General features: G+C 40.0%; 1 protein-coding gene across 2 annotated transcripts in view; it reads left to right on the top strand.

Annotated features, from left to right (window-relative positions):
- LOC125458506 (gamma-aminobutyric acid receptor subunit gamma-2-like) overlaps nt 1-8,278 on the top strand; it is a 114,408-nt gene extending 106,130 nt beyond the window's left edge. The window contains exon 10 of one of the 2 annotated variants that reach the window (XM_048543826.2): nt 6,703-8,278. In XM_048543826.2, the coding sequence (XP_048399783.1) occupies nt 6,703-6,978 (276 nt within the window). In that variant the 3' untranslated portion in view covers nt 6,979-8,278. The remainder of the gene's footprint in view (nt 1-6,702) is intronic. The other variant, XM_048543827.2, reaches the window with a different exon arrangement.
- Nucleotides 8,279-15,274: the final 6,996 nt, after the last annotated feature.

Raw genomic sequence — 15,274 nt, 5'->3', positions numbered from 1 at the left:
TCCAGGATTTTGACCTGGACAGTAAAGGAACAGCAATATATTTCCAAGTCGGGATGGTGCATGGCTTGGAGGGGAACTTCGAGGTGGTGGTGCTTCCATATATCTGCTGCCCTTGTCTTTCTCGATGGACATGGCTTTGGGTTTGCAAAGTGCTGTCTGAGGATCTTTGGTGAATTTCTGCTGTGCATCTTGTAGATAGTACGTGCTGCTGTAGTTGAGCTTCAGTGGTGGAGGGAGTGGCTGCTTGTGGACGTAGTGTCAATCAAGCGGGCTGCTTTGTCCTGGACGGCTTCGTGAGTGTTTTGGGGCTGCTCTCATCCAGGCAAGTAGGGAGTATTCCATCACATTCCTGACTAGTGCCTTGTGGATGGTGGACAGGCTTTGAGGAGTCAGGAGATGAGTTACTTGCCGCAGCATTCCTAGCTTCTAACCTGCTCTTGTAGCCCTGTGTTTATGTGGTGAGCCCAGTTGAGTTTCTGGTCAACAATAATCCCCAAGATGTTAATAATGGGGCATTTAGTGATGGTAAGACCATTGAATGTCAAGGGGTAATGGTTGGATTGTCTCTATTCGTGATGGTCATTGCCTGGCATTTGTGTGGCGCGAATATTACTTGCCACTTGTTGGCCCAAGCCTGGATATTGTCCAGATCTTGTGGCATTTGAACATGAATGGCTTCAGCATCTGAGGAGTTGTGAATGGTGCTGAACATTGTGCAAGCATTGGTGAACATCCTCACTTCTGACCCTATGATAGAGGGAAGGTCATTGGTGAAACAGCTGAAGATGGTTGGGCCGAGGACACTACCCTGAGGAACTCCTGCAGAGATGCCATGGAGCAGCGATCAGTGATCTCCAACAACCACAACTCTCTGATGAAGGGTCTAGGCCCGAAACGTCAGCTTTTGTGCTCCTGAGATGCTGCTTGGCCTGCTGTGTTCATCCAGCTCCACACTTTGTTATCTATCATCCTATGCATCAGGTATGACTCCAACCACCGGAGAGTTTGCTCCCTGATACCCATTGATTCCAATTTTGTTAGGCCTCCTGGATGTCACACTTGTTCGAATGCAGCCTTGATGTTGAATGCTGTCATTCTCACCTCACCTCTGAAATTCAGCTTTTTTGTCTGTGTTTGATTAAGGGTGTAATGAGATCAGGAGCTGCGTGGCCCTGGCAGAACCCAAACTGGGCGTCACTGAGCAGGTGCTACCTGACAGTACTGTTGATGATGCCTTCCATCACTTTACTGATGATTGAGAGAAGACTAATGGGGCGGTAATTAGTCAGGTTGGATTTGTCCTATATTTTCTGTACAGGACGTACTTGGGCAATTTTCCACATGGCCAGGTAGATACCAGTTACAGTCCTGGAACAGCGTAGCTAGGGGACCAATAAGTTCTGGAGCACAAGTCTTCAGTACCATTGCTGGAATGTTGTCATGGCCCATAGCCTTCGCAGTATCCAGGTGTCACCATCCATTTCTTGATATCACGTTAAGTGAATGGAATTGACTGAAGACTGGTATCGCTAATGCTGGGGACCATTGGAGGAGGCTGAGGTGGATCATCCACTCAGCACGTTTGATTGAAGATTGTGGCAAATGCTTCAGCCTTTTTTGCACTTTTGCGGTGGGCTCTTCCACCATTGAGAATCGGGATATTTGTGGAGCCGCCTCCTCCAGTGAGTTATTTAATTTCCCACAACAATTCACAACTGGTTGTGGCAGGACTGCAGAGCTTAGATCTGATCCATTTGGTTGTGAGGTCTTAGCTTTATCTATCACTTGCTGCTTTCGCTGTTTGGCGTTCAAGTAGTCCTGTTTGATGGCTTCACCCAGTCAATGCCTCATCTTCAGGTATCCTACCACTGCAGATGGGATCATATTGCTAGGCTGACCTCATTATTTATCCATTAACAACTACTGTTGCTGGAGTTCACTTCAGTCTTTTCTCACATCTTGGCTCCAGTTCTATAATTCTGGTCACTGTGAGCCATCAAATAGAAATGTGAAGTTCATAATCTCACAGTGAGCTCTAACAGGCTATATTAACAGAACTGTTTTTACAAGTCATAGCAAGAGAGGACCCGAGGTCTTATTGAAACTCCAGATCCATGTTGACTGCCACCACTATGACACACTTCCTTTTGCACATACTCAGTAGCTCGTCTTGGAGAAAAGATACAATTAACTCTTTACTCTAAAGACGGTTTTCATTTCTACAAAAGCACATCTGATTTCTGTAACTGGAAACTAACCATCAGTGCTATTTTTAAGGCTGTGTTTTTTTCTCCAGCCAGTGTGTTTTATCTTTAACTTCTTTTCAAAGCAAGATGTCAATATGCAGTTTAAGTTAAATATTGTATTCTGATCAGAAAGATTAGAGGATAAACAATAACAGTATTAAGTGTTTGAAATTTGGAGTGGAATATTTTGGATTTAATTCCTGACAGGATGGGAACCTGATTTATGCATGCAAGGGCTTATCAGCGTCATTTGAAATCAGCTACAGCATTTGTAATCAAGCCTGCAGACAAATGGGGTGCAGTTGTTGTCTGGCAGACTGACCTTTATATTGTGGAGACTCAGCACTAGCTCTCTTATCTCCCCGAGACCAAGACCCCACCAAGCTTGAAGCCATTGAGTCCACAACTGTCACCAACCTCGTATCATCTAGGGATCTCCCTTGGACAACCTTCCAGCTGATAGTCCACTAAACCCTTATAGCCTGCTTCTGCTGTCTTCCCAAAATCCACAAAGCGGACTGCCTGGGGAGATACATTGTTTCTGCCTATTCCTCTGTGGAACTTTATTTCTTCCTATCTCAATTCAATTTTTTCCCCTCCTTGTCAAATTTCTCCCCACTTCTGCAACTCATTGCTTTCAAAATTTCCAGTTTGCAGACACCAGCCATCTCCTCTTCCCCATGAACATGCAATCCCTTTACACATCCATCCTGCATCAGTGTGAATTCAGGGCTCTCTGCTTTTTCCTGGCTTTGTCTTTACTTCAACAGAGAGGAATTCTAGTTTGCAACAAAAGTACAAAAAAAAGCCTTTTAAAATTGCTACTCATCACCTCTTGGAAAAACATTAAGAAGTGAATCATACTTAATGTGTTAACATTATACTAATGCTCCTCACAGCTAAAGGTAGTGCTTTTAAACCAGGGGTAATTTAATAAAAAAGATGTTCTCGTACTTCCAAAACTCAAAAAAAAATTATGTATGGAAATTTATGTGCAAATATCACTCAAAAATAATTTAAAATAATTAAATGCTAATTGTCCTCATTTATGCATTAAAGATTGGGCACTTATTTTAGTGAATGGACCTCGAGGAGATGATGAGTGTCCTAAAAATAAAAAAAAATTAGAACTTCTGTTCTCTATTGAATCTTTCTCCTCTGTCCCTCAGAGTCAATTTGCTTTTTCCAGCTGATTGGCCAGATTTCATCTCAAATGTCAATCAGATCAGATAAAACTACAACTTCCAAAACATCTTGAATTCTTATTCTTGTATAATCTTGTATACCCTGTCTGCACGAAGTTTGCACATTCTCCCCGTGTCAGCTTGGGTTTCCTCTAGGTGCTCCGGTTTCCTCACAGTCTAAAGATGCGCGGATTAAGTGAATTGGCCATGCTAAATTGCCCATAGTACCCAGTCACGTACAGGCTATTTGGGTGGGGAGGGGGTGTCTAGATGAGTTTCTCTTAGAGGGTCGGTGTGGACCTGATGGGCCAAATGGCCTGCTTCTGCCCTATAGGGATTCTATGGTTCTATAATGGAATTTTTAAAAAAAATCTAAGTTGATTTTTACGTTACTTATTGTACTGCATTGTAATTTTAGATCAAGCTATTCTTGAATCCTTCGGCTTTTCTTATTATTACTATTGCCTGAAATCAGTAATCTATTCTATAATTAAAAACTTTACTAAAAAGACATCTATTACACAGGAAAGTAGGAAGGATATTTTTATAAATACATGCTGTGAGATACTATGATGAATTGTGCAAAATTTCAGTTTTACCACAGAATTGATTGAAACCCATTTGGGAAGATTCCAAGGCTGTCTTTTATTTCAAACATAATAGCATACTATTTAATTTTCCCAATCAGGCTTATTCAGGTTGCTTCATGCCCAACAGGAAGCTGTATTTGCAAGTACATTATGTTGGAAATTCAAGGCTATGCTACGTGCAGTCAATCACACTAGGCATGCAGGGAAACCAGGTACCAATATGAAACTTAAAACTTTTCCCTGTCGAATGTCAAGAAAATGCAGATGATGAAAATCTCCCGGTCCTTTGCAAAAAGGTCATTGATAACCTGTTTAATGCAGCTTAGACCTGCAGCCTGAGAAATGTGAATGGTGTCCCCTGTGGCAGAATTAAAGGATCCAGTGATACAAAACAGATGACTATGGTGACTTGAGGAGCAATGCGATGACATCATGTCAGATTGTTGGCAGGTCCAAGATTGAAGCAACCAGAGACAGAATGTGGTTAAATGGTACCTTTAGTCCTAATCAATCATGTGATCCGGCTACAACTTCCCTACTTAAGTTAGACCCCTTCTTCTCTAGTACAGGCAGCCCAACCCTGTTTAAGATGGTGAGAGGCAGAAAAATGTGAAGAATGTAGCAAAGATGCAGTTTGTTTCTTTTTCCCTCCACGTCTTCAACAGGCCTTACTGGCCAAACATAAAAGATTGATTAATTTTTTAAATATTATGATAAAGACCTTAAATTTCAGCGGAAGTTAGCATTACTCCATTAACTTATTGTTAAAGGCAATTCTGTACAACATCATTTATTATTTCATCTTAAAATTCAGGCAAATTGTTGGCTTATGGGCAAAAGTGCCCAAAAATACAAAACAAAAAAACCCCTCAATGTATGATTCAAGACATAGTCGTTACCAACCTCTCATAAGAACTAGGAACAGGAGTAGGCTATCTGGCCCCTCGAGCTGCCCCGTCATTTAACAAGATCATGGCTGATGTTTTTGAGACTCAGCTCCACTTACCCGCCTGCTCACCATACCCCTTAATTCCTTTACTGTTCAAAAATTTATCTAGCCTTGCCTTAAAAACATTCTGCAAGGTAGTTTCAACCACTTCACTGGGCAGGGAATTCCACAGATACACAACCCTTTGGGTGAAGAAGTTCCTCCTGACCTCAGTCCTACATCTGCTTCCCTTTATTTTGAGGCGATGCCCTCTAGTCCTAGTTTCACCTGCTAGCGGAAACAACCTCCCTGCCTCCACCTTATCTATTCCCTTCATAATCTTATATGTTTCTGTAAGATCTCCCCTCATTCTTCTGAATTCCAATGGGTATAATCCCAGTCTACTCAGTCTCTCCTCATAATCTAACTCTCTGAACTCTGGAATCAACCGAGTGAATCTCCTCTGCACCCCATCCAATGCTAGTTTATCCCTTCTCAACTAAGGAGACCAAAAGTGCACACAGTGCTCCAGGTATGGTCTCACCAGGACCATATACAGCTGCAGCGTAGCCTCCCTGTTTTTAAACTCCATCCCTCGAGAAATGGCAGACAAAATTCTATTTGCCTTTTTAATTACCTGTTGCACCTGCAATCCTACTTTTAGCAATTCATGCACAAGGACACTCAAGTCCCTCTGCACAGCAGCATGCTGCAATTTTTTACCATTTAAAACAGAGGCCACTTTGCTGTTATACCCACCAAAATGGATGACCTCACACTTATCAACATTGCACTCCATCTGCCAGACTTTTGCACACTCACTTAGACTATCTATGTCCCTCTGCAGACTTTCAGTGCCTTCTGCACTCTTTGCTCCACCACTCACCTTAGTGTCATCTGCAAATTTTAACACACCGCACTTAGTCCCCAACTCCAAATCATCTATGTAACCTCTCAAACCTCTGAAACTGAATTTTAAACATAGTATAACTTTGATAGGTGAAGCTCATGAATGAATGCTTAGCATGATTACACTACATGCCTGTGTGCTGTTTTCCAATGGTGTTCTGCAACAATCAATAATTATTTCAAACTAAAATTCAAACCTACCTATAATGAACAATAGTTTTTCAAACTAAAATTCAAACCTACCTACAACAAATGATAATTATTTCACAATAAAATTCAAACTTACCTGTGTGAGATGGAGCTGACTACAGATACCTAACCAGCCAGCTTAAGGAAAGGAGGACTGTTGGATGGTGGGTGTTTGTGGCACTATTTGGAAACTGTGAGCACAACTTAACATTTACTGTTTAGTAACTGGGTATTTTCAAGTGATACTAATTAACTTGAATTTAGTCCAGGGGATATGTTGCTGACAGGACAGAATTGGTCACTGACAATACAGCATTCCCTCAGTAACATATACTGAAAGAGTAGACATGCTGTCTGATGCCAGAGAGTTACATTTTGTTTCTTATGGGTGTGTGCACACAGCTTAGACTTTTTAAAACAAAATCTGAATGAAGTGTTACCTTTGAAGTGTCAGGCCAAGGCACATTCGAGATGCAGTTCAGGAAACTTAATCCCGTGTCGAACTACAATCACTCAAATTTTGCTCGATATTGGAAATCTTGTCAGCAAGGACACCTTGCATCTTAAAAGAGCAGAGAACTGCACAAATATTCTTTATAATATGCTTTATTCTCCTCAATAACCAAATTAATTTATTTTGCTTGTGATAATCATAGGCACCTACTGTGGATATCCGCCCTGGATCATCTGCTGTCCAAATGAACAATGCCTCACACCTGCAAGAGAGGGATGAAGAATATGGATACGAGTGTCTGGATGGCAAAGACTGCACCAGTTTCTTTTGCTGTTTTGATGAGTGTCGCGCAGGAGCATGGAGGCAAGGGAGATTACACATCCGTATCACCAAAGTCGATTCATATGCTCGTATTTTCTTCCCTACAGCTTTTGGTTTGTTTAACTTGGTCTACTGGGTAGGCTACCTTTATCTGTAAATAGTATGATAGGCATTTTCTTCTGTTGATCATTAAAAGTCACATGTAAAAATGGTTAATTGGAAAATTGTAATTTTTAAAGCATGTCTTACACAGATTGGTAATGGAAAATTGGGTGCATGTTTTAATTCCTGGGCCAAAATTGCTATGAATTTTTAAAACTTTTGTTTTCTGTAGTTTTGGAGAAGTGTATTTTAAATGAATTGTTGTAGCAAGCCAAACTCAATGGCTAATCTGTTTTCTTGGCACAAAATGTGGCCAAAATAAAAAGCACTTTCAAAGTTAGATTTGCACTGGAGTCAGGCTAATATACACTTACAGCTTTGGAACATTGCTCAGCACTGTGTTTTCCTGATTTGGAGGGCAAAGAAATAAAGAAGTCCTGAACAAACTCATTTATCCATAGTTTATTTCCATTGTATCATGTAATCTGTGTTATGATTAGAGTAGCTGCAATTATTAAACATTAATACTTCTGGAAAAATGTCAATTTTTTAAAAAGGAGAATCAAGGACTTAACAAGGAGAGAAGTAAATCAAGAAATTAAACACATTTTTTTGTGTTAAATCTTCAGATTCTGGATGTATGTTTCCAGTGCTTTTTCATCCCTCTCTTGTTTATGTCTTTTGCTACCACATAGACTGTTCCTATTAGAGGAAATTTAGTAATTTCAGCTGATTGAAGAATTTTAACCCTAATGAAGAGAACCATTAATAAGAGATTATTTTGACAGAGATATGATAACTTTGTTTCACATACAACTCCACACTTTTTGTTTTGTAGTTGCTTTCCCCTTTATTCACATCATTGCCCAGCAAAGAGAATATGATATCATGGCCCTAGGTCACTGCCAGTTCTGCATGTAACCATGTCTAGGAGACAGGTTGGATTAAAGAACCTTAAGGTGGTGGCCTTGAATTAGCCTTTTCTGTTGTTAACCATAAGGACATGCATAGTCTACATTTAGTATTTTCCCTCTTCGTCCCAGATTCATCTTCTGAAACTGAAATATTTCTTAAGTGGACAAGTTGACATTTTTATGAGTGTTAGCAAAAATTACAAACAGCTATTACAGCGCAGGGGTTGTACGTACTAGTATTGTTACCTTAGTGCCATTGAAAGGATCACAGATGTACTTCCTGCTTTGAAATCTGACCTCAAGGTTTCCAACTTCCATGCACACGTGTTGCACTGTTAGGGTATTGATGCACATCTTGACAGTTTAATGTAAAGTTTTAAACAATATGTGTAATTAAAACAGCTGTAGCAGCATTATAGTTGTTGATACCAATAAAAATTCTGGAATATTCTCATCTATAGTGACAGACTCTTCTTGTCAGAATACTACTGTACTCAGTCGGGGATACTCACGTGACCTTGTGGTACATTAATATTTTAAAGTGTTGCATGGCTTGTCATTAAATATTAACAAATTAAAGGCAATGCGCATGTCAAGATTATGTAATTAAGTAAAATTTACATATTTTTGCTTTGAGAAGTGAGCACTTATCACCTGAAATATAACCTCGAGGCTTAAGTTGAAAACAAGCATCTGGGGAAGTTCACAATCAACACACGTTCATTTTGTACATTACATTCCGTTAACTGTTACACTAAGCAATCATAATGAGGGCATCCAGTTCTGCTGTAAGAGTTTACACTTGTCCTGTCATGTCTCACTGGGGTAACACAGTGTACGTCAGAGTCATTCCAAAAATAAAAGTATATAGAATTCCTCAATTTCCCTGGCTTTTAGAACCAGATTGATTTATAAAAAGGCAAAGACTAGGTTTTTGGACTTGACAAGAATCACTATTTATTACAAGTATGTCAACTCTGGCTCGTGTAAAAAATTATGAAGCATTGGCAGATAACAACTAGTTCACCTCCAATTAACCTCTAATCCCCTCCTTCAACACATGCACACACACACACGTGCGCGTGCGCACACACGCCGGATAAGAAAACATAGATGGGCAGCGCCATGGTTTAGTTAGGGTAAGTGCCTGCCTGGTAAACAAGAGGATCTGAATTCATATCCAAGTGGTGCCTTAGGGTCTCATTTCTGGTGCAGTGGTACTCCTATATCAGGAGGCCTGGGTTCAAGTTTCACCTGCTGCAAAGTTGTGTAATAACATCTCTCAACATGCTATTAGGAAAAATAGGTTAATAAAACAAAATGCTTTTTTAATAAAAAAAGAGATCTTTGAAAGATAAATGATTTTCTGGAAGGTGGGAAGGCTATGGAATGGCCTCCATTCTCATGATCTGCTGATCAGAATTCTGCATCTCAGTCTTCCTTTTCTTGTTGCTTCCACTGGTTTGCAAGAAGCAAAGGGTATTTCATTCATTTCTGAAAAAGTCTTTGACATATTAATTAAAAGTCACAGTTTACGGTAACTGCTGGAGGAAAATAATTTGGTTTCTTTCAGTCATAAGGTGGTTTTTTACTGCAGAGAACAGAGGGAGCTCCTGAGCCAATAGAGGTATGAAGACTTCTCATTATTTTGCTCACAGCCCCAAGCTGTTCAGCTATCTGGCAGCCAACCACAGTTGTGGACAGACAGCAGTGCTTTGTCATTGATAACGGGTTGCTAGTCCACAGACCAATGGGCAATTTGTACAAACCAAGTTCCATCTGTACATAATTCCTTGGCTCCAATTCATCTATAACACTTTAACCATTGCTTGAATAAACAGCTACGTATGAAGTGCTTGTAGTGATTGTCAGATTGCTTGCCTTCAAAAGATGTAACAATCCTCCAACTATCCTTTTGAAAAAAAGTAGTTATTTTCTCATTTCACACCACATAATGCAGATTTAGCTAAGAGGCCATACTCAGAAAGGATTACCACAGCAGAAGATCTGTCTTATCTATGCTGCCTTTGTAAGAGCTACTCTGAAATCCTACTTTTCATTGAAACCTTGATTTCTTTTCCACTTCATGACTCTCCAATTCCCTCTTGAATGCCACTTGTGTAAAAAATGCATCCAGCACTTTACAGAGAGGTAAACAAAATACACCAAGGCAAAGAACAAAATGTTGGGAGAGATGACAAAGTGAAAGTTGGAACTTGAGAGGTGGAGCAACTCAGCAAGGAAAGCCTGGAGTTAAATAGGAGAAATACTATGCAAAATAAATCCATTATACATGATATCAATTAGAAGGAATGGGTTTTTTTGTATCAATGCTTCAATCTACTAGCTATTAAGACAAATTTCTAATAACTGAGTTGATTAATGCACTATATGTGATAATGAAGTCTTGCGGATCTGAAAGTAAATTTAATATTTGTTTTAAACAGATCACAACTGCAGCAGTTTAATTTAGTGCTCGACATCCCAACTGATATATTCATTTTTTCTCCCATTGGACAGTATGCAGTTGACTGTCAGTGATTCCATTTGAGCAATTTGATAAGTCTCAAGTCTTGGTTTACAAGTGAATTGTCACCTAGATTAGGTGTGTGCACATTGCTGTGCTTATAGGTGTTGGCCTGGCATGAAAGAAAGTGAGAAATGAGTAGAAACCTTGTACACAAAACATTCTAGGCATTGGAGCTGCTAATGATCAGCATGTTTCATGTTGATGGCATTAGAGTGCAGCAAAGATGCTTTTGTATAAGATTTTCTGGACTGCAATTGCTGATACAGCCGGCTATCTAAGGTGAGCACCCTAAGCTGATAGCTCTCTTGAACAAGGTTACTTATAAATACTGTTAGAATCCTGACAGTCCATAATATGTTTCATCAAAGCCACCAAATTTGAATCTTCCTGTATATTGTTATCTGGGGCAATGCAATTTATTGTCAGTAAACTATTGCCCATTACTGCACGAGATTAAATAAAATGTCAACCTTCTTGTATTTAGAGAAATCCCCATTGGCATTTTAATGGATTTTTGAAGTAATGTCTGATAATTTTTACTGTGAACTGCCAATGCAAGAGTACCACTTCATACTATGTAAATTACTCTTCAGGGAGAATGGTCATTTGGCTGAGTACTACATTAGCCATGATCCTATTAGAATGGAAAGAGTCATAGTTACAGCTGAATTTCCAAAAAGAGGGTTGTCAAATGCTGCTTTATTTATATTTTCAGTTTTTTTTTTCCAAATTATGTCCTAGATCTTTTAGTCTCTAGCTAGTTAGAGATCCTTTGGGACTGCTGAGAATTCCTGAATTACTGACTCAGTGGAAATTGGCTGGAATGTTTAAACTTAGGATGGGCAGTTCCCGGTCTACCTGACACTCTACAAAAATATCTCCAAATATGTGTTGGAGTCAGAGACTTGAAAGTGTTCCAAGTAACTTAACTGGACAGTTATCTAGGAAATATTGGATTATAATTATGTCTAATTCCTGGGTAATACACAATTTAATCCCCCACCCCCTATCACTTACACTAATCCTCCACAATTGTATTGATTCCTCATCAATCCCCCCTCACTTCCCCTGACTCTGCTATGACCATTAACTCCCCCTCTGACCCAAACTCCCTCAGATCATTCAACTGAACTCTAAAGCCCCAATTGTGATTTAACACATCTCTTCTGGCCCACCCCAGCACCTTGTCAAAGCCAATTTCCTAACTACCCCCTGCCATGACTTGCATCTCACCATGACCCCCCAACTTTTCACAAACCAAACTCACTACCCAGCAATCTACCACACAATCTATTCAGCACCCTGCCCATCCTATCCATTTTCCACCCCACCCACTCAACTCATCTATCCATCTCACTGTTCACCTACCTCACTCACCATACCCATCTACGTATTCACCTGTGCACGCATTGTCACACTAATGTGTCTGCATGAAAAATGCTGCAAAAAAAGGGGCAGAAATTAGAATGCTTGAAATCAATGTCATGTCTAAAAGATTGTAATGTGCTTAAAAGAAAGGTAATGTGCTGCTCACTGTGCATATTTTGGACTTTGATGGAGCAATGCAGGAGGTTAAGCACCGAGAAGGCAGCCTAAAACCATTTAGCGAATTAAAATAGCTCTCAGATGAAAGATTGGAGTTACATTCCTCCAACTTCTCAGCAAGATTACAGGCTACTTTTTCAGAGCAGACCTAGCAACAAGGACAATAAGGCAAGGGAATACATGATGAATGGCAAGGCCCTGGGAAGTACTGAGGACCAGCAACATGTTAGTGTGAATGTAACCAGTTCCTTAAAGATGTCAGGACAAGTGGGCACACTGTTTAGGAAGACGTATGGAATACTTACCTTTATTTGTTGAGCCAGAGAGTTTAATAGCAGGGAGGTGAGGCTGAAACTGTAAAAAATATTCTTTTGGCCACAGCTAGAATATTATATGCGGCTCTGGAATCCACATTATTGGAAGGATGTGATAAGACTGGACAGGGTGCAGAGGAGATTTGTCAGGATGTTACCTTGACTGAAGAGATTCAGTTATGAATAGAGTTTAAACTCATCTTGTCTCTTTTTACAGAAGAGGAGGTTGAGAGGGGACATGATTGAGATGCATAAAATTATGAGGAGCATGCATAGGGTAGGTAAGAAGAAACATTTCCCCTTGATGAAGGGATCAATGACCATAGATTTAAGGTAACTAGCAGAACACTTAGAGTAGGTATGAGGTAAAACATTGTCAACCAGAGGGTAGGGGGCCTGGAACTTACTCCTTTAAAGATGGCAAAGGAAGGAACCCTCATAACATTTAAGTATTATTTAGATGTGTACTAGTGATTGAAGCTAGTGGTTAAATGCTAGAAAATGTGATTACAGTAGTTAGGTGTTTGCTTTTGGCGACCACTACGCAATGAGCCAAAGGACATTTTTCAGCCTTATAGATCTCTATGACTCTATGATTACTCAAGACTCTTCATCCTTGAAACCTTGTGGCTATTGACAGCAGCAGAGTTGTATTCAAAAATAATCAAATAAACAGTAACCTCATAGCTTGACAGATCACACTCTACCATTACCACCAGAGAATCAAACCTTGGTTAATGAAGCATGTGGAATAGCATGTTAGAAGCAACAACAGGCATAACTAAAAAAGAGGTGTCATCCTGCTGAAGGTAAAACGTGGTCAACTTGTACTCTAAGCAGCAAACGTAGTATGCGAGATACAGAGATAAGTGATCCCAGAGCCAATAGATCAAATCTAGGCTCGTCAATCTTATAACAGACAGTCCCGAATGTGATAGACGAACTAAACAGTGGAGGTAGCACCACATATATCCCCTGGCCTAATATTGATTGAGCATAGGACATTACAGCAAAAGACAAGGCTAAAGCACTTAAAACAAACTTCAGCTCGAAATACTACTGAGCAGTCCATCTCTGTGTCCTGAGATCCCCAGCATCACAGTTACCAATCTTCAGACAATTCAATATACTCGTCGTGTTATGGACCAGACCACACTCCCTCAAAATGTTTTAAGAAGGTAGCCTAGACCCTAACATGTTCGTAGTTTGAAAAGTAGATGAGAAATGCATGTTCCAGATGTAATGTGACTAGTCAAACTACTCGATGTCAAGCAAAATGCTATTTATTTAAACACTATTGTTAAAATACAAACAAAAGGAAGAGGCATTTAGAACAACTTAACTGTTCGAAAACTTAACAGAATAATAGATACAGTATCTGTTACTAGTTAACTGTTCTAATATAGCAACATGCCATAAACACACATTTTGGCCTAAAAAGGTAAACTCAGATACAGATCCTTACATTCAGTTCTCCAATCCAGGAGGAAACAACATGAAGAGAGATTTCAGAGAAAGTAGCAGCTAGGAGTCATTTGCTGAAGCTTCCACATCTCCTGGGAGCCCAAACAGCTTTGACTGCTACAGCTAAAAAAAATCTAGAAAGTCTGGCCTATGAGAGCTGGCCAGTCTCATTCCGTTGTTCCAACTGTTTTAAAACAACCTAAAGGCCTGTTAAATTATTTAGTTAGCCATTTTCAGTAGGTAGTTTTACCTCTGCCTTCATAACCTCTCTTTAAAAAAATGACAAGATAACCTTTCCAAAGCGACAGCATTGCCACACAGGTGATACCAATAAATATCTAAAGATATTGAATACTGCGAAGGTTAGGGGCTTTGGCAATAGATTGATCATAAAACCAAAGATTTGTGCTCTTTGAGTAGTGACACCCCTAGCCAAACAGCTCCAAATTTCAACACTGGAATCCATTCAGAAATGTGAGAAATTTCCCAGGCTCTATCCACAAAATCAGGCCAAATCCAACCCGGTTGTTTACAGCCCTGTAGGTTTCCTGTCAATTATTTGAAAAACAAGCATTGAAAAGCATATGTGACAGTGCTTTCAAACAGTACTTAATAACAATCTGCTACACTGATGCTCAATTTGTATTCCACCAAGGGTACAACTCCTGAGCACAAATCATCTTTGGTTCAAACATAGGCAAAGAGCTGAATTCCAGAGGGGAGAGAGACTGCCCTTGACACCGGGGCAACATTTGAACAAGTTTACCATCAAGGAGCAAGAGCAAATCTGGAGTTAATAAGAATTTAGGAAAGCTCTATGCTGTTTGCAGTCATACCTGGCACAAAGTAAAGCCTTTGCAGATGATGAAGGTCAGCCATTTCAGCTCCAGGGCATCTTTTCAGAAGCTCCTCTGGGTAGAGAGTTTCCTAAATCAACCTGTTCAGTAATGTTATTATGCACCTTTAAAGCAAGTGGGTTTTGAAGCCACATCTCCTGGTTCTGAGGCAGGGACTTTACCACAACAGCTCTTAGTTAACCAGGATCATATCCTAGGCTCAAGCATCTTCAGCTGCTTCAATGATTTTCCTTCCATCATAAGGTCAGATGTTGGGGTACTTGCAATGTTCAGAATAACTCGTTTTCCTGAGTACTGAATTAGTCTGTATTCAAATGCACCTGGACCCGACAACATCCAGGTTTGGCCTGTGTGTCAGCAAATAAAGATCATGTCAAACAAGCATCCAGAAATGACCATCTCCAACGAGAGAGAATCCATCTATTGCCAATTGACATTAAATAGCATTACTCTAACTGAATCCTAGGAGTCACCCTTGACCTGAAATTGAACAGGACCAATCACATGAATACTTTCAAGAGCAGGTCAATGTTGAGAATTCTGTGGAAAGTGACTCACCTCCTGATTCCTCAAAGCATGTTTACCAACCACAAGGCAAAAGCCAGGGATGTGATGGAATATTCTCCACTTGTCTGGATGCAGTTCCAACAACAGTCAAGAAGTTCGACACTATTTGAGACAGAAGCCTGCTTGTTTGACACTCCATCTAAAATTTTCAATATTCACT

The sequence above is a fragment of the Stegostoma tigrinum genome, chromosome 13 (assembly GCF_030684315.1).
Source record: "Stegostoma tigrinum isolate sSteTig4 chromosome 13, sSteTig4.hap1, whole genome shotgun sequence".
In the NCBI taxonomy this organism is placed as follows: Eukaryota; Metazoa; Chordata; class Chondrichthyes; order Orectolobiformes; family Stegostomatidae; genus Stegostoma; species Stegostoma tigrinum.
Note: the sequence above shows the minus strand (reverse complement) of the source record. Positions and strands in the feature narration are given on the sequence as shown.